At 31.7% G+C, this 22,916-nt stretch overlaps 1 protein-coding gene across 1 annotated transcript in view; it reads right to left on the reverse strand.

Moving 5' to 3' along the window:
• Positions 1–22,916, reverse strand: part of LOC111692060 — a 66,264-nt gene that overhangs the window by 12,959 nt on the left and 30,389 nt on the right. The window contains exon 3 of the mRNA XM_023455758.1: positions 5,971–6,579. Within this exon, the coding sequence (XP_023311526.1) occupies positions 5,971–6,579 (609 nt within the window). The remainder of the gene's footprint in view (positions 1–5,970; positions 6,580–22,916) is intronic.

Raw genomic sequence — 22,916 nt, forward strand, 5'->3', positions numbered from 1 at the left:
AAGTATGCGAGTTGTTTAACGAACTTCATCCAAGCAGACCTCAAATAACGCAATCTTGTGTTTCCAAATTGTTAAAAATATTTAACGAGACGGGAAGCGTTAAAGACAAACTACATACAGGGCGGCCAAAAACAACACTGATGACGATACTACTTTAAATGTGCTTCTGTCAATACAAGAGAACCCACATTTGTCCATTTGGGTAGTTGGTAGGGTACAAGCCATTTCACACCGTTCTGCGTTGAAACAGCTCCACAAGGAAAAGTTTCATCCATACAAGATGCAGCTCGTTCAAGAACTTGTGCAAAATGATTTTGCAAAACGTGTTGAATTTTGTAATACTATGTTAGATAAATTTAACATGGCTTTGGAATTTGGCAAAAAGATTGTGTTCACCGATAAAGCCACTCTTATGCTTCATGGATTTTATAATAAACAAAATTATCGATATTGGTGTCAAGAAAATCCTCACTGAATACGAGAAACTCGAACCTAGCGACCAGAAAAAATTAATGTCTGGACAGGTATTGATGGGAACCTAACTACCGACAAATATCTTAATTTGTTGAGAGAACAAATTGTACCTGCTTTGGAGGCCCTAGGTCCAATTCATCAAATGTGGTTTCAGCAAGATTCCTCCACATTATGGAAGGGCCGTAAGAGAATATCTAAATGAAATGTTTCCTGCAAGGTGGATAGGTCGCGAAGGTACCATTAAATGGCCAGCAAGGTCACCCGATTTCAATCGGTGTGATTATTTTTTGTGGGGTTACTTAAAAATATAGTCTACAAAGAAAGACCAGTAGATCTGGAAGATCTTAAAGCGAGGATCAGAATCGAACTACGGCAAATTCGACGCTACGCGTTGGCAAACTTGAGTGATTCGTTTTTAAAGAGACGAAGAATGTGCCTGAACAATAATGGATGCCATTTTGAACATTTAATGAATTAGTTCACATCCGTTCCATTTTTGCATTTATCCTATTAAAATTAGCTTAAATAAGCGTCTTTTGATTTTTTGACTCCTTACTTACGACATAAAATAAAATTGTAAAAATTGAATTTACTATTTTTTTCTTATTAAAATTGTATTGTATCGTATTTAGGAAGGTCCAATGTATTAATTTTCTTCAAAAAAAGTATATGGTGCCGTTTAAAAAAATTAAGTCGGTTACCTTGGCAACCACATTTTTTGTGCTACGAAAGATTGCTTGATATCACTAAACGGGAAATAATTCCCCTAACACTTTTATTAAAACATGTTTTTGATATAACGAATATTTTAAGAAATATTAGCAATATTCCACAATTTGTATCCACACTGTATACGTAATTGAATTTCATAATAATAATTATTAAAATATATAAAAGTAGGAACTGTATATATGGGGTGTTTTGTAAGAAACGACATTGTTATTATCAAAAGTGTTGATACAAAAGGTAATGGAGACAAGAAAACTATGTAGGTACTAAAATTAGTGACGCAGTTAAATAAACGAGACTAACTAAATTTTAGCTAGAGATTCAATATGTAAGAAAATAATAAAAAGTGTGTTGTGATTTGGCTTTCCCTTCTCTTTGCTCTTCTTTATGCCAATAGTACCTACGACTGTCTAATTTACATTTTCTAATAAAAAATAATTTTCTAAAAAAATTTTATTTGTGAAATTTTTATTCTCCTGTAGATAACGAGTACATTTCAATGTTTCTTGGATATTTTGTGTACTTCCATAATTTGCGAAAATAACTACCTGTTAAAAATTAAAGAAAATAAAGAGGTATATAAAATGATACCATTAAATAAGGTTAGGAACATTTGAATTGTAATTTGTACACTTGGCAAGTCTATATAAAATGCCCTGTATAAGAAATAATTTTTTAACTGATTCTTAATGTTTGACTAGCATTTACCTTACGACTAAATATTTTGGTTCTAACCATTACCATTTTAAAATTACAAGTTCTGGCACACCATATTTTCAGCAAAATTTATTTTTTCTATACTTGGCAACATCGCTATAGAAATTAGAGCATGTTATGCCATATTACATGCAGAATTTTAAGATGAGCTGAAATACCATATGCTTTCGTATATCGACCTACAGATAAATATATCAAAATAATTTTAAAACATAGTTTTCTTATTTTCTTCAAGGTTTACTTTAACAATTTTTTTTTTAATTTTAAGTTCAACTGAAAGGATTATTACCTAATTAACTATGTATCATTTCATTATTTAGTATAGTATTTATGATTATGTCTAAACCTCCCAAGTGAACGAAATGAGGTAATTACTAAAAAAAAACACAAATGCAACTTCATCCTAATAATATATCTCAGTGGCAATTTCGTTATTTAAAAAAGTGAGGTTCACGCATCTTTTAGATTTTTCTAAAAACTGAACACGTAAATAAAATAACCCTAATTTTCATGAAAAGTATAGGCAGAAAATTTTATAAATCAAAAAAATAATTTTTTGTGAAATTGACAAATAGAAACATTTTCCTTCTTCGGGACATAATATTAGAAATTACTTTATATGCATGATGGGCCAAATTCGATAATTTTGGGAAAGTTTCTCGAATTTCCAGAAAAAATAAACTAGTGAGAAAGACAATTTTCCAGAAAAGCTGGTTCGTCAAAACTGCACTTCCATATCTTGCCTAATTTAAGAGATGCAAGGTCTTTTCTACTTTTATCGTTCTTTCGTGATGCTGAATAGCTTCCTGATTTGTGAAAATATGTTTCTTCTTATGAATAGAATAGAATGTAGCAGCACAATGTTTATCTGTAACTTACGGTTTTTTAATTATAACACACATATGTTTTTAAAAGTTACACCCCTCCATATTTTTTATTTCTGAGTAAAATTATATTTCAAATCATGTACAATACATAAAAAAATGTTTTTGTGTAAACATCGTGTGCGGTCATATCATATTATTATATGAGAAATTATAGTCAAATTTTAAATATGGAAAAATATAAGAGTTTTTAAAAATTTGAAGGAGATTGTTTAGCGGTAAGTAGAACGAATTAAAAATTAATATTTTCAATAATCTAAGCTGATAAAACTGCAAAAAGTGCATTAAATTCAATTATAATTAAATAATAAAGATTGTTAAAACTTATGGAGAAACTCTGGAACCTCCATAAAAAAGTGATTGCGTGGCACCTTCTGCTTTATTGACTCGTTTTTTTTTGTAGCGAACAGAAAAATTTCAATATTAGGTTATTATCAGTTCTACTTTAGTTTTTTTTTAGTTTCTGGTAAAATTACACCGGCCAACAGAACAAAAAAGTGTCAGATTTGCTCCATCATCGTCTAGTCTTCAAAAAATCGATGAAGATCTAAAAAAATCACTCATGGTTTTCGATGACCATGAGTTCAGGAGACAAAAATATACGGGAAACCATACGCCGCATGTCAAGATCTCGTCGCTTCTGAAATTTCGCCCTTTTTCTGAAAATCTTCAGCAATTTTTTGAAGCCTAGGGGGTTATGGAGTAATACTGACAACGGATTCGGATCCAGGAGATAGAATTACGTCGAAAAACATATGTCACGTGTTAAGGTCTCGTCATTTCTTAAACTCCATTTTATTGAAGATTTTTAGCGATTTTCTGAAAATATTCAGCGATTTACGGAAAACTGAAGGGTGATGGAGCAAAACAGACTATGGATTCGTGCCCAGGAGACAAAAATACACAGGAAATCATATGCCGCATGTAAAGTTCACGTAACTTTTTTTTTGTTGGCCGGTGTTATTAGTAAAAAGATGTTTAAGTGGAGTAATTTATTTTTCTGTCTTACTTTTAACTATGTTTCCTTTTGTGAAAATGCATACTATCTGAGGTGTGAATAAGTGCGAATAAATATTCCACAATAGTAATATCTGCGAACAGAACTAGTCGAGATATTAAAGGAGTCAGCGATTCCAAAAATGTTTCTTAGTATTATCGAAGCAAGTCTGTCATATTTATTAATAAGTGCGAATAAATATTCCACAATAGTCCATCAATAGGTATAATAAAAATGAATAAATGGACAAAACTGTGATTTTACTGCATACATATATCTTCAACAATTTGTGTAATACCTGGGAACAGAACTAGCCGAGCTATTGATAGTGTCAGCGATTCCAAAAATGTTTCTTAGTATTATCGAAGCAAGTCAGTCATATTTATTAATAAGTGCGAATAAATATTCCACAATAGTTCATCAATAGGTATATTAAAAATGAATAATTGGACAAAACTGTGATTTTACTGCATACATTTATCTTCAACAATTTGTGTAATATCTGCGAACAGAACAAGTCGAGCTATTGATGGAGTCAGCGATTCCAAAAATGTTTCTTAGTATTATCGAAGCAAGTCAGTTGATATTAAAAAAATATTTTATATTTCCAATAAATATTTATAGGTATTTCGATTTATGTATTCTTCGAAAATTTTCGCCAAGTTTGTAAACACTATGTACCGTGGGATGTGGTTACTTTGCTAAAAATAAAAAGTTGTCGAATAATATTTAATTTGTATTAGTCTCAAATCTGTTATAAATATAACCTCAATATTGGTTTTGTCCGAGCTATCGGTTCGTCCAGAGTTTTTGCTAAAATATATGTTAGTTTTTGAAAAATTAATTCTTGAAGACTAAAACAAAGTTAAACTCTGAGCGGGGTTACTTTGTCCACCTCATTAATTTTCATGATATTTGACAAGTAACCCCTTATTTTTACGCAGGTACGAAAAATATATATCAGAAACAATCTCACTGAATGACAAGAAAAAAATTGAGCTTATAAATGACATTAAGACACCAGAAATTAGAAACTTAGTGATATATTAAGGAAATATTATCTTTTACGGTACAAAAATATTATTTAACTCTTATACAAATGTAAAGNGCTTATAAATGGCATTAAGACACTAGAAATTAGAAACTTAGTGATATATTAAGGAAATATTATCTTTTACGGTACAAAAATATTATTTAACTCTTATACAAATGTAAAGTAAATATAAATATAATATTTTGCAATAAAAAAAATAACAATTTTTCCTTGCGCAGTTGTAAGTTCTTTAAATAATGTTTTCACCAAAACAATAACAGCTTCTATTAAGAATAGGTTGCCCTAACTTAAATCTTATATTACTTAAATATACTTCGAAGACTTTGATAATTTTCAAAATTGCCCCACTACATCGATCAAAGTTAACCACGACAGAATATTTAAATTTTCGGCCATATTTACTATGCAATATTTTTCAGTTTTTAATATCCTAATGGGTTAACCTGGTTTTACAGCAAAGACTATATATTACTTTACTCCTAGTGCCTGTTTCTCTTGTGTGCTTGAAGTTATATTGGCTTCAAAAAAGGGATAAAATATCGTTTTTCAAATAAAAGCCTGGTACACTCTCCAAACATCACTCGTTCACTGAGAAACGATTAGACATGATCGCGTTAACTATGTGGAGTTGCCATATTATGATATCTGCCTAATATCTCGAGAAATGTCGGAAGGAAGAATATAAAATAAGATCGTCAATGTTTCTGTCAAAGTAGCCCCTGAAATTGAAAGTAACCCCATCCCACGGTATCTAGTATTAGGTTTAGAAAAATATGTTTGGATTATAACCGAAAAACCGGAATTTACGGAAAAATATCGCGTACGCCACTAGACTGTACGCAAAGAATTGCATAAAAAATCTCTGCGAAAATCAAATATTTTCACAAACAAAAATGTTTAACACCACAAAAAGAAAAAGGACTAAAAATGAAAATGTCCTTAAACAAATCTAAAGATTAGGATGAAGTTTTCATGGTTCACTTTTTCTCAAAAATCGAGCCCATTACGTCTTGCATACATTGTGTCTACCTCTTCGCGAAATACGAGAAATTACTTAAAATTGTCGAATTTGTTCCTACCCGTACAAACTAAATATTAAGCTTATAAACCCTTACCTTGCGAATTCGCTTATAAAACTATTTTCTTTGATGGCCACATTCTTCCAGCAGTTATTGGTCAGGTGTCCGTTCACGAAATTGTTCAACATCCACTCAGGTGATCGTCCTATCACAAGTTTTAGAGCCGCGACTAACAACCTTACGGCACCCTTAACCAGGTGTCTATCCACTTTAACGGAAAGCGGTTTGAGGCTGAGGAGCCCCGCGGGCAGCTCCCCCGAGCTCTCGCCGGACCCGCCGGCGCGCGGGCGGTGTTGAGACCGGCGGTCTTGGTCTTTTAATTTAGAACTTTCAACGCCATGAGTACGACTAAACAAAAGAAACTGGTCGTTTTTTAACAAATAATTTATGTGCATATCACTTATATCACTTTGCCCTAAGCTACTGCTGCGTCTGACTCGCTCCTCCGGTTTGTCCCTGAGGTCCCTCTCGTCGTCCGTAACGTTTTTCAGGTTGATGGTAGCCGCGGTGTCGATCCAGAGCCAGACGAAGTGACCGTCCATCATATTTAGACGTTTAGCGTCGTCCAGGATCCTAATGGCGCTCGATCGGTCGCTCATGAGGGTTACAACCCCCCTTGTAGATCGTGAGATATCGGCTAATTTCCTGGAACAAAAAAGGCGTAAGGCGATTTATCATTTATTGTGTCTGGAAAAGAGATTATATGTTTTAGACCCCTGCCCCGTGAGGTTGTTTATTTAGCAGTTTTGGGAAGGTTTCCGCCGGAAAATCTGTTTAATTGTAACAAAAAAATTGCCTTTATTTACCACTCATATTAAAATGGAGCATGTGAAATTTGAGGTATAGTGATTAATTACACAGCTCCACAAAGAAATAAAAAGTATCGGATCTGGTATTCAAACCCATGTATTTCCATGTATTTTTTTTTTCGCTGAATCCGAAACTACCTTCAGATTTGGCCCAACGGGTCTGAGTTTTAGGGAAATTTCACTAGACGATTTTTCACTCGTTTAATTCCAATTTATCATCATAGAGTTGGACAAGCTGGTCCAAATTCATTCAAAAACAGAAAATAGATTAAAAACGCCATTTTCATGGCATAATTCGTGTTGCAGAGTTCTGGATCCATCTTTTTATCCACCCATCCATTTATGAATTCATACATTTTTCTATCCAGTCGTTCATGCATGAAAACGCATATTTATTCATCCACCTGTACCACCTATAAAACCCACCCATCCACCCATCTATCCATCTACTTTTTGTACTGAGAGATGTGATAACAGCTTAGAAGATTGAGAATGCAATATAACTTGTAGTATACTCTACTTTCTAAACAAAAGAAAACGATATCTACAAATCATTCTTATTTTTGTTGCTATAACGTGTTTTCTTTTCTTCAAAGGATCTATGCAAAGGCTTATGCTTTCGTTTGGTCCTTCTGTTTTTCGTTTCTCTTTTTAACAACCAACAAAAATCGGCCATCATATTTTCCATCTTCCTTGATATCGCTGTTCTATAACCTTCATATCCTGATGAAATCGTTCGCCTTGTTCTTCGCCAAGATCCAAGTTTTTCAGAAAACCAATCCAGATATGAATGAAAGAAGTGCAACTTGTAATTCATTAAACATCCCAGATCTTGGAAGTCTTTTATCATTTTTGATATAATTTCTTTGTATGGACTCTTCCTGTTTCCTAAAAAATTTGTCGCTACAGCTTTGAAACTAGTCCAAGCACTCTACTCATTGTAGTGATGAATGTTGCATCCTTGAACAATGTCCTAATCTGAGGTCCATCGAATTCCTTCTTTCAATTTCGCCTCAGAAATATTCGGAAATTTTCAACCTATATAGGGCGAAATTTTTTTAGGAAACAACAAGAGTCCTAAATACGAAGAAATTGTATCGAAAATGATAAAAGACTTCCAAGATCTGGGATGTTTGATGAACTACAATTTGCACTTCCTTCATTCACATCTGGATTGGCTTCCTGAAAATCTTGGACATTACAGCAAAGAACAAGGCGAACGATTTCATCAGGATATGAAGGTTATAGAAGAGCTATATCAAGGAAGATAAGATGAAAACATGATGGCCGATTTTTGTTGGTTGTTAAAAAGAGAAACGAAAAATAGATAAACTAAACGAAAGCGTAACTCTTTGCATAGATCCTTTGAAGAAAAAACAACACGTTATTGCAACAAAAATAAGAATGATTTGTAGATATCGTTTCCTTTTGTTTAGAAATTTGAGTATTCTACAAGTTTTATTGCATTCTTAATATTCTAGGCTGTTACTCTAATTATTTATTAGTTGTGAAAATTTTTTTATAAGCTTTCAATCGATTCGAATACACAAAAGGCGATCGATTAATTTTAATGATTTTAATTCATTGCCTGGCCTAAAGCGCAAAGTAAACTTAATACATTAGAATATCATAGTTTGATGAAAATTAATAGGATACAGAGCAGGAATTTAAGATTATTTTGCACTTAATTACCAAATGTGACGCCATTATAAACTTAGCGTAAATAGACTTTACCATAACACATTGTTGAGACAATGCTTCATTAAATTTAAACGCTTTAGTTTATTGTATATAGGGCCCTTAATACCAATTCAAATAAAATTTAAAATTTTCTTCAAAATTTTCATGAATTGTACTCATTAACATTAACAATATTTACTGACAATATATACTGAGACAATATCAGAAAGTCCAGACTTCTTTTTAACATTACCTGTATAAATTCAATGCTGGAATTCACGTATTTACTTGATATTTCGATTTTAATTAATTTATAACATAACACTCCCCTTTGACACCAATACAAGAATTTGGCAAAAACAAAATAAAAATCAAAATTTTTGGAATAATAAAATAAAAGTCTACACGTGTTTCAAATAACAGCTGTTACTCTGCACATACTGTATTCTAAACATAAATAAAATAAAAATAATTGTTATAAATGTTACAACTATATGCCATACTGCTGTATTTGTGTGACAACTGCAGTAAATTATTGTTTCCGTTATTCTAAAAAAATTTTTACCCAAATCTCTAATAGTAACCTAGACATTTTGGTGACAATATTACAATATCATAAAATAAAAATAAAAATAGCAAAAGGAAATTAATTAATATTTAAATATAATGTAATAAATTGATATTTGGATATTAATAACAAATTTTCTTAATAAAAACATGCAATTTTAGAATAGAATTGGTTTTTTAATTAATTAACCTTATAATAATTCTTAACAATAAACTACCACTGTGAGGTTCTACTTGCCAATTTTGATACAATTAATGCTACGGAAATTTCCCAACGACTTGCCACACGAAGGTCGAAGGGGAAATTTTTTGTTCCTTTTGAGACAAGAAAGCCAATTTAATCAGAAAATAGAGCAGATCACAATGTATTCCCCCTCAGAATATTTGCAGAGCTCGGTAAAAGAAGGGAAATATAAATTATCTTACAAGAAATGTTGAATATTCAATTAACTGAACTTTATCCGAAAGAATGTTTTTGTAGTAACTTTGTAAAAGGTAATACGGTAAAAGAGGCAAATATTTGTATCAGTGACCTTATTTACATAGATTATTTTGAAGATCGCGGGCTTTTATAATAATGTAAAGAAAAACCTTTAATAAAATCTTGGCTAGCTTAATTTAAAAGAACGAGGAAAGTTCGAAGTGGTAGGCATATTTTACCTATTTATTTGAACATAGTGTTTCAGCAGTAAATCTAAATGAATTTAATGTTTTAGCACGTACTTCCTCAATTAATGATGCTTCACAGTGACAGAAACATCACGTTTGTTGAAATAATTAACACTATATTATCTAAAGTTTTGGAGAGAGTAATGGATAATAATTCGAAATCATCTTAGCAATAACGAAATAACAGTGTTCCAGTCGGGATTTAGGAAAAATCACAGTTGCTTAACTGCTCTTCTTCACATAACTGATGAGATTATAACTTACACGCTTACACTTTTGGATTTTACCAAAGCGTTTGATACGCTTCATCATGATATATTACTCTCAGTTCCACATTTTGTAGGTTTCAGGACAAATGCGGTTTCATTATTAAAGAATTTTTGAACTAATCGGTTGCAGCAAGTCGTTTATAATAATCGACAATCAAATCAAGTAAGAATGTTCAGGTGTACCTCAAGGGTCTATTTTGGGACCGCTTCTTTATACTATTTACAAGCTAAATTTTGGAATATTTATTACTTACTGTAAATTCCATTTTTACGCAGTTGATACGCAATTATGTTACTCTTTTTTTCCTTCACAGGTAAATAAAGCTTGTGATAAAATTAACGCTGATTTGTCTGTCTTAACTGAAGTAGCAGCTGATCATTGTTTAAAGCTTAATAGTTTAAAATCGTCGGTTTCATTAATAGGTCAACAAAATAAGCTTAATCAAGTAACAAATTTAATAAACATACAAATCAATGATGAGCAACTTAATGTTACGAGGGAGGCAAGAAATTTAGGTTTAATTCTGGATTCTAATCTAAGATATAGGCTATATGTAAATCATATGTTGAAAAAGTCTTTTTGTAATTTAAAATTGTTATGTAATAATAGACATACATTAACTAAAGATACCAAGATAATGCTATTTCAATTTAATTATTGTGCTATCTTATATAATTAGTGTATAGACAGATCCGATTGTAACAGAATACAAAAAGTGTATAATGCCTGTGTTCGGTTTATATGTGGTATAAGGAAGTTTAGCCATATATCTAATTCCTTTAAAAAATTAAAATGGTTGTCGATGATAGTAAGAAGAAATTATCATGTTCTTTGCTTCTATTATAAATTAATTATTATAAGACACTATCTTTATAATAAATTAACATTTGGAACTGGCGTACACAATATCAATATTCGTAGCAAAGGTTTATTAACCATGCCAAGACACATTCTTTGAGCGATCTTTTTCTTTTAATATTGTAAAATTATACAACAAGTCCGAGTTAAAATCAATGTCACTATATTGTTTCAGAATGTCTTTAAAGAAATATTTTTTCAATGATCATTTCCAAGTCTTTTCTCGTTTTGTCTTGTATTACTGTGTATACTTTTTATATATTTTATATTACATGTGTATGTACCTATATGTGTGTATATAAATTTTATTATGATAGAATATCCACATGCTTCTAGGATGCGCGGAAAGATCAGGAAACCACTTGTGGTGTACTGAGCCCCAGGCGATTCCGATTCGATTTTAGTATTAACGTACTTTCAAGCATTACATAGCTGGACAGCTGTAGTCTCTAGCGTCATTCGTCACACGCGTGGAGAGCCACGTGGCCTCAGCGACTCCGAATACTGAAATCTTATTTTACAGTCGTTGTTGCAACAGTGTTTACAATAGTATTTTAGTAGTTAGTGTCAAAAATGGCTTGCGTGTATAGCAACTCGGAGTTGATTGATATCGTTCTAATTTATGGCGAAGCAAGAAAACATTTGTATCATGGTGAAGCATTGTTTGTGTTATGGTGAAACAAGACAGCATTTGTGTTAGATCGAAGAAACTGAGTAAGACGGACCCAAATGTGTTTACACGTCGGTGGCCAAAATTTTGAACAGTTGTAACATCAGATATGTCAAATAATTTTATTAATTAAAGCCACAAATTAATTTTATTAGTTAATAATAACAATAGCAAAAGCAGTTGAATTTGCCGATATGAAATAGGTGTTATAAAATTTCATTTTTCCTTAGGAAAGAAATTATTTCAATTTTGTGTTCCTTCATTTTTTATTACACTTTGTGGCCGTGCCGATCTCCGACTGCATGTTTTCCCTTGAGTAAGGTCAGGTTTTAGAGTGGATCAGTTTCCAGTGTCGTGCAGGAGTGTATTTTTAAATCATTTTCAAACTGCTCTTTTTGATTTTTGTTACAAAATTATATTTGTAAGAGTCCCCTGTACAATAATTTTTTTTTTTTTGGATGAGTTCTGAATAACTTACACAGTCTATGTTAGCGGTTTACATCAAAGGGAAATTGGAGAATGTAAGCATCTAGAGAGGAATTATTCAAATACAGGGAAACCATTTTAAAGCGCACTCAACTTCAACGATATTTATTAAAATTTTGATAATCCTGTGTACCANTGTGTATACTTTTTATATATTTTATATTACATGTGTATGTACCTATATGTGTGTATATAACTTTTATTATGATAGAATATCCACATGCTTCTAGGATGCGCGGAAGATCAGGAAACCACTTGTGGTGTACTGAGCCCCAGGCGATTCCGATTCGATTTTAGTATTAACGTTTTTGCGATAGTGTTTACATTAGTTTCATTAAGTGTCAAAAATGACTTACATGTACAGCAACCCGGAGATGATGGATATCGTTTTAATTTATGGTGAAGCTAGGCAACATTTGTGTTATGGTGAAGCATTTGTGTTATGGTGAAACAAGACAACATTTGTGTTAGAGTAAGACGGGCTCAAATGTGTTTACACATCGGTGGACAAAATTTTTAACAGTTGTAACATCAGATATGTCAAATAATTTTATTAATTAAAACCACAAATTAATTTTATTACTTAATAATAACAATAGCAAAAGCAGTTGAATTTGCTGATATGAAATAGGTGTTATAAAATTTCATGTTCGTTCATTTTTTATTATACCTTGTCGCCGTGCCGGTCGCCGACTGCATGTTTTGCCTTGAGTAAGGTCAGGTTTTACAGTGGATCACTTCCAGTGTCGTGCAGGAGTGTATTTTTAAATCATTTTCAAACTGCTCATTTTGATTTTAGTTACAAAATTGTATTTGTAAGAGTCTCCTGTACAATAAAAATTTTTTTTTTTTTGGATAAGTTCTGAATAACTTACACAGTCTATGTTAGCGGTTTACATCAAAGGGAAATTGGAGAATGTAAGCATCTAGAGAGGAATTATTCAAATACAGGGAAACCATTTTAAAGCGCACTCAACTTCAACGATATTTATTAAAATTTTGATAATCCTGTGTACCAAGATTATGTTAGGTAACTTTTGTGCATGTATCCTCTTTGAGGAAAATATAAAGCCGAACTGCATTTTAATTAAATCTGCTTTGAGTCCTGGATACTAATTAGTGCAAGAAATCCGCGAAATATTTGAGATGAAATTTATTGCAAAACAAGTAATGTTTTAGCGCAACAAATTTCACAGCAGAATTTATTTCGTAATAAATTATAGTCTCTTTGTACTTTGAGTAAATAAAATTTTAATATATTCTGTAGAAGAAAATTTGATTTAGAGGTGTAAATCACTTATTTGCAAAAAAGTAAAGCTTATTAAAGCATTCCCGATTTTTTTCGGGGTAAGCTTCTTTACTACCTGAATGTAAATAATCATCTAAATTTATAACCAAATTATATTATACTTTTCATGACAGACACCTAAAAGTAATTAAATTACGAATTAAATTATATAATGACTAATTAATGAATTAATAATATTTAGTAATAATTGTATCAGGTGCCTAATGTAAACATGTTTTCAGATATAACTGAAAGTCTGTGTGGAAAACTTGGGCGAAATATCGATTCTCACGTTGGTAGATATGCTTTTACGGTGCTATTATAGGTTCTATTGACACTTTGAAACAAACTGGTACAGAACTTGTTATGCATGTTATACAAGGGTTCATGTTTGTATTTTGAAAGCCATACCGTCAACAATGGATGTTTCATAATAATTAACAACTGTTTTCATGAACACTGTTTGAACAAAGTAACAAATTAAAGTGAAAATAGTTTAAAGATTCAAATACAGTACTTACTTGAATATTTTGTACATCTTAGTTAAGATATTCAAGCTATAGACAGACACAAATAAGTTTGCATCTGAGATAGCCCCGCCCACAAAGGCGCATTAGACACATCAAGGAAGTGCTATAGAAGCCACTATTACAAACTGCCGTGCCTTCGTCTTATTGCATCTAGCCGAATATGTTCTTTCTTAATTTCGTGCAGTTCTGCCTGAGTCAAAAACACAAAGTTATCTTTAAATTGAACACAATAATCGGTCATATCACATGTCAGATAACATGTCATCAATTTTAACAGAGGCCTACGCTTTTAATATTTTTGAAATGTTTTTTTACATTTTGAATATTTTATTATTATTTATATGGTTCTGATGTGGTAACGCTGTTTTCCCTTCAATGTTCGAACGGTGTGTTATCCACCGGCTCCGGTAGAAAATGTGAGGATGCCGGATTAGCGGAAGTTAAGGGGTAATTTGTTTGTCTTTTAACAGGTCGAGAATATTTTTTTTCGGTTTTCTCTATTAGGTCTTCTGAGTACGTGATTTAAAATTAATGAAATTATGACTGAATTATCCTGTATATTTTCCTCACAAGATTTTTATATGGTAAATAAATAAAACATAATTAATGTAATATTTTCAATAATAAACAAAGTATACTAATTAAATGAGTTTTAGAAATAAACATTTAATTGTGCACACAAACATTATAATTCAATTTAGCTGTTTGAGTCATTTTTTACAACTAAATATTTAGTATTTTAATTCAAATAAATTCCTTTATTAACTCCAAATAAATTTTTAATTCGGCAATTACAAATAAATAATAGTCTAATCGAATTTAATAAATTCTATTTCTCCCAATTTAAGTCTTTCGTGAGTGTTCAAATAAAATTATCTCTTTAAGCATAACATCATCATTTTGATCGAAGGTCCCAAAATTCAGCCGCAATATAGGCCAAACTTGAGGGTGTTATAGAGAAAATTGTGGGAGAAAATTTTTGTATATACCCCTAGTAGGAAATGAGCCGTTTTGGCCCTGAAGCAATTTTTGTCCAAAAAACGTAATGTTGTTATGTTGGCCCAATATTTAAGTAATTTTTATTACAGATAACGCAAAAATAATAAATTTATAATAATTGTTCAAATGTCTTGTGGTAGGTTGTTCTTTAGTTCGATATAAGACCTCTTCCTCTACGACCACTGTCGTTGCAGTTCGTGAATGTCGACTGGTTTAAAGTTGCATTTTTCTCTTAACCAACGATGGATTGACGAAAATGTTGTTCGGCAAGTATATCGGCGATTCGGAAAGCGCTCAGCTTCTCTAACGTTGCAATTTGCTTCGCCATAAATAAGATGCATGTCTGCATACTCTTCGAACGTAAATTGGCCCATTTCAACAACTTAGAAGCAAACAAAACAAATGTGAAACACTCAATTAGGTCCGATCTTTTGTAACATGACAGCTTTGTTCATTTGATTCATATTCCTCGCAGCGTGACACAGATAACGTTGCAAGGCTAGATTAGATGCATGCAATAGAGTTGTTATGAGATAAAATCAAATTTTACCAACATTGTGTGTAGAATAAACGTGTTTATTTTGTTTCAAATCATTTTTTGCGTTATTCTTAATCAAAATTACTTAAATATCAGTCTTTTGGTGTCAACGAGATAACATTACGTTTTTGGACAAAAATTGCTCCAGGGTCAAAACGGCTCATTTCCGACTAGGGATTTATATGCAAACATTTTCTACCACAATATCTTCTATACTCCCCTCATGTTTGGCAACACCTTTTTGAAACACCCTATATATATTGAGATGAAATCAGATTAGTGAGAGCAATTTAAAAGTTAAATTAAAATTCTATTTAAATACAACACAGTAAAGAGAAAGGTTGCAATAATTGTTATAAAATTAAGAAAAATATTTGATTAAAAGAATTTGTTAGTATTGAATAAGTATTATGAATCATTAGCAGAAAGTCGGATTATTAGAACAGAATGAATTTCAAGAATTCAAGTATAAAATTATTATCATTTTGGTCAAATAGAGTACATGCCAAAGATGTTATTAGAAAAACATAATTATATATTAATTAGAAATCGCAAGTGACATATATCAAATAAAAGCTCAAATGTCATAGTTTTATTAAATAGTTATAATATGAGTTAGAATAATAAGTAGTAAAAGATATTAAGGTCCAAAGAAAAATTTGTATATCAATAAGATGAAAATGTCAGGTAAATGTCAAAATTAAAGTTGGATCCACAAGGCATAAAATAGTACATATAAAGTCAAATAAAATTATAGAATAAGAAATATTTTGAAACATAATTTAAAAATGTTTGTAAAGAAACTAGAAGAAGTTGTAAATTTGAAAAGGATAAAGTGAAGTGACGTGAAGTGTAACAGGAAAACGGCATTTAAAAAGCTAAGGCATATATGTGGAAAGGCCCTAACAGGGATGAAGAAATCAAGAGTAAGAAAGAAAAAAATAAAATGATTATTGATTAGTTACCAAAAAAATTTGTCAAAGAGATAGGTGTTGCCGAAATTAATTGATAAAACTAGATAAAATATAAGCAGTTATCGTGAGAGAGTGTATAAAAGAAGCAAATTGGGAGAAACCAAATATATAAAAGTAAAAAGTTTTGGAAAAATGAATCAAGAAAAGTCTAGGGAGAGCGGAATACCAGCAAGCAGGTTCCAGGAAGCCATTAAGAGCGGAATAGCAGAAGCAGGTTCCGGAAATCCAGCGAGAGAGGAGAGACAAGGAGTCCAGAACAACATTTAAGCAGAGTAAAAGCGGGAAGCCAGTCGACAAGTAATCAAGCAATAAGCCATACAGAAAGGTACCTTTTCTTGTCGTTTTTGTGCACAAATTAAACCAAAATTCGTATACGAAATAGCTAGCCAACATAGATTCAAAAGTACAAATAAAAAGGGAAGAATACAAAAATTTCAGATATTCAAAATTTTTCATATCAAACAAATTTAATTTCACAATATGTCATCATCAAAATTGGTCAATTGTTTTAAATTTCTAGACATTAATATTAAAAATAAGTAGCAACACATTAAACAAGAAGTTATACGATAAAAATTTAAATTTCATATTGCAGGCAACCAATAATACATGAAATTAAGTAAAGTAACCACATCGAGATAAATTCTTGTTCAAAGTGAAATATTGTAGGTGTTTTCAAAATATTTTGCAACAGCGTTTGACATTCCTTATTTGAATTTTATTGCTATATATACAATAAANATTTTTATTATAGATAACGCAAAAATAATAAATTTATAATAATTGTTCAAATGTCTTGTGGTAGTTCGATACAAGACCTCTTCCTCTATGACCACTGTCGTTGTAGTTCGTGAATGTCGACTTCCTATAGCTGGTTTAAAGTTGCATTTTTCTCTTAACCGACGATAGATTGACGAAGATGTTGTTCGGCAAGTATATCGGCGATTCGGAATAGTGCTGGCAAAAACCGGAAAAAAGTGAAACCGGTTAACCGGGTTCCGTAAAAACCGATTTCAGATAAAACAGGTTAGTCGAATAGTTGCTAAAACCGGTTATTCGAATAACCCGTTACTTGAATCGCCAAGTTTACGAAGAAATCGATCTCCAAAAAAAAAGGTCAAAATCGGACAAATCGATGTCTAAAAAAAAGGAAGTAGATCATCGAATAATCGGTTATTTGAATAATCGGATATTTGAAGATTCGAATAACCGGTTTTCGGATATTTGAAGAATCGAATAACCGAATAACCGGTTTTCGGATTTAATAAAAATCCGAATTATCCGAAACCGGTTAACCGACTATCCAAAAAACCGATTTCAGTTGCCAGCACTAATTCGGAAAGCGCTCAGCTTTTCTAACGTTGCAACTTGCTTCGCCATAAATAAGATGCATGTCTGCATAATCTTCGAACGTAAATTGGTCCAATTCAACAACTTAGAAGCAAATAAAACAAACGTGAAACACTCAATTAGGTCCGATCTTTTGTTACATGACAGCTTTGTTCATTTGATTCACTATTCCTCGCAGCGTGACACAGATAACGTTGCAAGGCTAGATTAGATGCATGCAATAGAGTTGTTATGAGACAGTTGTGGATCAAATCAATTTTTACGAAAATCATGTGTAGAATAAAGGTGTTTATTTTGTTTCAAATCATTTTTTGCGTTATCCTTAATCAAAATTACTTAAATATCAAAGTCTTTTGGTGTCAACGAGATAACATTACATTTTTGGACAAAAATTGCTCCAGGGTCAAAACGGCTCATTTCCGACTAGGGATTTATATACAAAAATTTTCTACCACAATGTCTTCTATATCCCCCTCATGTTTGTCAACACCTTTTTGAAACACCCTATACATATATACCTTAATTTTAAGTAACATGAACTAATAAGAAAACAGGTATAATTCGTTTTCATATTTCACTTTAATTTGTATTTAAATAGAGGCTAATGACAGACCCGATTCAATCAGTAATGATTCTCCAATACCACTTTTCTCGTTGAAAAGTCTATATGCTTTATCAGGAGTGCGCTCCAATTTCAGATTGTGCATATAGCCTCAGCCTTTATTTAAGTGCAGGCCAGACAACTACTCGAAATAAAATGCCAAAGCAAATCTGGAGATAAAGCATAAACCCAAGCGAGATAAAAGTTTTATTAGTGTCTCTTATACAAATGCATCTCGCTGAAGTTTTAAGTTATACGAGTATAGAACGTTTCGGATATTATAATACTTCCCGCTTCCCTCTTAGGGGTTTCATGCAGTATGAAATAAAACGTTGCATTGCCGAGATACTGATGTGAAATGAATAATCGGTAACCAATTCTGCATACCCACTGTTTAAACAAAATGTTTCTTATGTCACTTTAATATATTTTTTTATTTCTGTTATTTTGGTTTCCAAAATTTATATGTTTAATTTATTTTATATATTCAGTTGTGGTGTTAAAATACATATAATGCTTCTGCTTTGCATACAACACATATTTTTTATATATGATTTGTAGTAGGTAAATTTATGTATGTATATTCTCTACTCCATTTGTCTTTCTTTCCTGAGTATACAATTTTTTACGTAAATCAAAAAAAAAAATTTCCAATTTTTTGCTTAAAAGAACAATTTGGAAAATGAAACACACTTTTTGTATCGTTCTTATAGTCCAGGAAAATTAGCATTTCACCTCGGAATTGGATAAAGAAGCAAAGCGTCAAACTCACACGCAAATGCATGACCAACGTCCCTCAGAAAAAAACATGGATTGTTCGCCAGCACACCAGGTCGACAGAGCAGGTCTTAGGGTGCCGCTAGGTACCCTGAATAAATTGATCGATGCGAAGCTTTCACACGTTATTGTACAATGACACGGATAGTGGGATTACTAAATCGTGAAGTAGTTGATGATTCAACTCCATTAGTAAAAATAACATACATTAAATTTTTTTACTATTATAGGGTATGACCACGGTAAATGTTGAACGGTCATTTTTGTTCTTGAAATTTCGCTTTCCTTATGGGTTAGAAAGTATTATTTTGTTAACTTTTATTGGTACTTATTATTACGAACTCTCCTATATGTTTAATGGTAAGTTCCATGTGAAGTGTCTGACCTATGTAGAAAAATAGACGGTGCCCCTTTTTCTTTCATACTATTATGCAAATCTAGTTATGATTTTTAACAATAGGTATTTGACATTTATTTTGATATTCTCCCCAGGTGGGTTCTTGCTGATTTGATTCTAACTTTTCTTTTCTTGCAGTGTTACTTTTCTCACGACTTTTCTTGTAAGTTTTATATGTGGATTTTTAACATTAACTTCTATTTCGCTTTTCACTTTATTTTTATGGTATATTAGCTGTTAGCCAATTTCAAATATTTTTTGCAGATTAATATTTACATTTACATGGCTTTTTACAGCCTGACCTTGGCAAATGTGACATATCATATACAGGGTGTCCCATAAGCACATAAACAAAAAGGTACCTACTGCGACATTCTCTGGCTCAAAAGAAAACGATCTGACCTAACTTCCATTAAGAAAAAATGTCTGTCTCCTCTACTATACTATAAGACTCTACCAAGAGCATGAAAAAGGACTGATGTGTCAATAAAAATAAAATGAATTGATTCCGTCGACCAAATAAAAAGATCTGATAATTCTTGTACTAAGACACTCAAGAATTTACCACTAGCCCAAGGCGGATAAACGCGGTTGCTTCATCAAAACATCAGTCTTACTACACAGTAAAATTCTCCAGATATTACAAAAAACATAATTTTTTTCAAGAATTTTGACAATCAATAGCAGAGGAGCCAGACATTTTTCTTAATGGAAGTTAGGTCAGATCGTCTTCTTTTGAGCCAAAGAATGCCGCAGTACCTTTTTGATCATGTGGTTATGGGGCACCCTGTATAAACTTTATTAACACAAATGAAACTTTTTCTGGAATGCAATTTAGAATGAAAATTTTCATACAATTCCATCCTATGGCTTACTTGATTTTGATACATTTTTTAGAGATTCCTTTTTTCGCACCTTTACGTCACTTCTTGAAAATAATTTTTTATAACTATTTACAAATATTTTTCCTAAATTCAACTTTCTATAATAAGTTATGTTGTTTTTCTACTTATACTTTCAGATTGACTTCCTAAAGCAAATAAATTGTTTACTGAAACTGTCCACTGATAGTTATTTTACAAAATTAATTTGCGTTGTTCAACATAATGCAGATTAACTGGAAAACTGAGTTTCTATTTTACAGAGAGCTAATCCTTTGGGCTTAAAATATTTATATCTACGCTGTAAAAACGTCAGTTGGTCGTAACAAACTAGTAATAAATTATATGCACAAGGTTATTTTTCTCATAAACCATGAACCATAATAAATTAGAAAATAGACACAACGGATCAGTGTTCCTCCCAGGCTTTGAAAAATATTTGGTCTATTCATTAATCTAAGTTAGAAACAGAAAGTTTCATACGTCTCCCGCTAATCTAATCAATAAACTTTGATAGTGATTCCTCTTTAAGAGGAACAGACCCTCCATTAGTTTAAGTTCATGCTTAACCCAAATAAAATTATCTTGTCATGGATCCTGACGTCTTTAATTTATCTAGACCTCTCATTTAACTATACGATGGGAAAACACTATAAATCATTGATGCATTATTTTCCCTCGACATGTTTCTTAAAATTATTCGCTCTAATGGAGGTGGAAAGTTATTACTTTTCTAGCTTATTTGAACCCAAATATTTTGGAAAGGAACAGAAAGATTCAGAATGTGCCTTCTTTAACTAATTGTGTATAAGCGTTAAAAAAGTAAAACGAAATAATTCTACATACATTTTTATATGAGTTTGCATCAGTGCATTTATTTTCTTTTAAATCCCGTTTTTTGTTTCTGTAAATAGATTCTCTTTTGTCGTTTTTCACTAAAAAATATACTAATTGATTCCATAATTAAACCTTCACAATTCGCTTCAAAGTTATTTTAGTAAAAAAAGAGATACAGGGTGTCCCAAAAGTATGGAAACAGCACAATAACTTTCGAAAAATGCATTTTGAGGAAAAATGATTCAGACAAGATTTAGGATTTTTCCCTGACTATTCAATGGTGACCCTAGATTTGACCTTGACCTTTTTTCAAATGGGATGCCCTACTTTTGACCCCGGAAATGAAAAGAGCGGAAAATTTTACGTAAATCGGTAAATTTTTTGGAATCGCGTCCGCCATCTTGAAAAATGGTAAAGTACATATCTGAACGTAAATTTTTCCGCTCTTTTCATTTCCGGGGTCAAAAGTAGGGCATCCCGTTTGAAAAAATTAACTTGACCTTGAAATAACCTTGAAGAACAAGGTCAAGGTTAAATCTAGGATCAGCATTGAATAGCCAGGGAAAAATCCGAAATCTTTTGTTTGAATCATTTTTCCTCAAAATGCATTTTTCGAAAGTTATTGTGCTGTTTCCATACTTTTGGGACACGTTGTATAAATGAGAAATTTAGTCAATAAAATTGTTTGTAAGTAAACCGTATTCTTAGAACTAGTTATTACGAACAGTTTCAAACAGGAAGAGATACGTCTGTACCCTGGTTGTTGAGGAAATATCAGCTAGTGACTAAAATAGGTCGAATGTGTTTGTTATTTGTTTCATACATGAATGATTCGCAATAATCTTCCATCGATTTCCTAGTCGACACTATGCTTCTACGCTGTTTTGTTAATGATTTTCCTAGCTTCACAATCTTCCACTTCACAGTGCCACTAGAAGTTCAGCAAAATTTTGTTTACATTTCAAATCAATAGTACTATTCTCCTCTGTATTGTTCTATTTTCATTGAAGGGAACATATACAAGCGATATGTAAAATAAATAAAACACAAATTCATGTTTAAATCTACATTCCCCTTGAGATTTGGTCTCTAATTTTTATACAATAATACAGATTATCTATCTTACTTTGCACTACACGTGCTGTGACCACTATTTTGTGACATGTAAAACCATACACTGTAAAAAAAAGTTTACTCCACTTCACTAATTTTACTCAATAATATATCAATTTTTGTCCGGTTCCGATTGAGTGAAATTTTTACTCTATTAGTATTAGTACTAATAAAATTTTATGAGTGAAACTATTTCAACAGAAGTGAGTGAATTTTACTCAAATACGAATTTCTGCTAACTACCAAGTGAGTGACTTTTGACTCTATTCTGAGTATGTAAAACTAATTAAGAGTTGACTTTTCTTCTAATATGATTTAAATGTAACTATTAATGAGTAATTTTGTACTATAAAAATTTCAAAGGAGGGTGGCGCCCCCCTCACTCAATAGTGAGGACATTTACTCCGATTTAGCTACAAGTACTCTGTACCTTTATTGCTTTTGTTGCTCACACCGATTTTTTACAGTGTAAATCTAACTGTTCATACTTATACCTTTTAGAACCTTGCGTATTAAGAGTTCCGTGAATAAAATTTTCCAATCATTGATTTATTGACTAATATTACATTCGAAATTCGGGATTTTATTCGTTCGTAATCTTCGCCAATACAAAGTTCAAAGTTAAATAAGAATCTGGTATTCATTCAGCAATTTAATTAAGTCAAGCGGATTTCTATATGAAATATTT

The sequence above is a fragment of the Anoplophora glabripennis genome, unplaced genomic scaffold (assembly GCF_000390285.2).
Source record: "Anoplophora glabripennis isolate ALB-LARVAE unplaced genomic scaffold, Agla_2.0 scaffold627, whole genome shotgun sequence".
In the NCBI taxonomy this organism is placed as follows: domain Eukaryota; kingdom Metazoa; phylum Arthropoda; class Insecta; order Coleoptera; family Cerambycidae; genus Anoplophora; species Anoplophora glabripennis.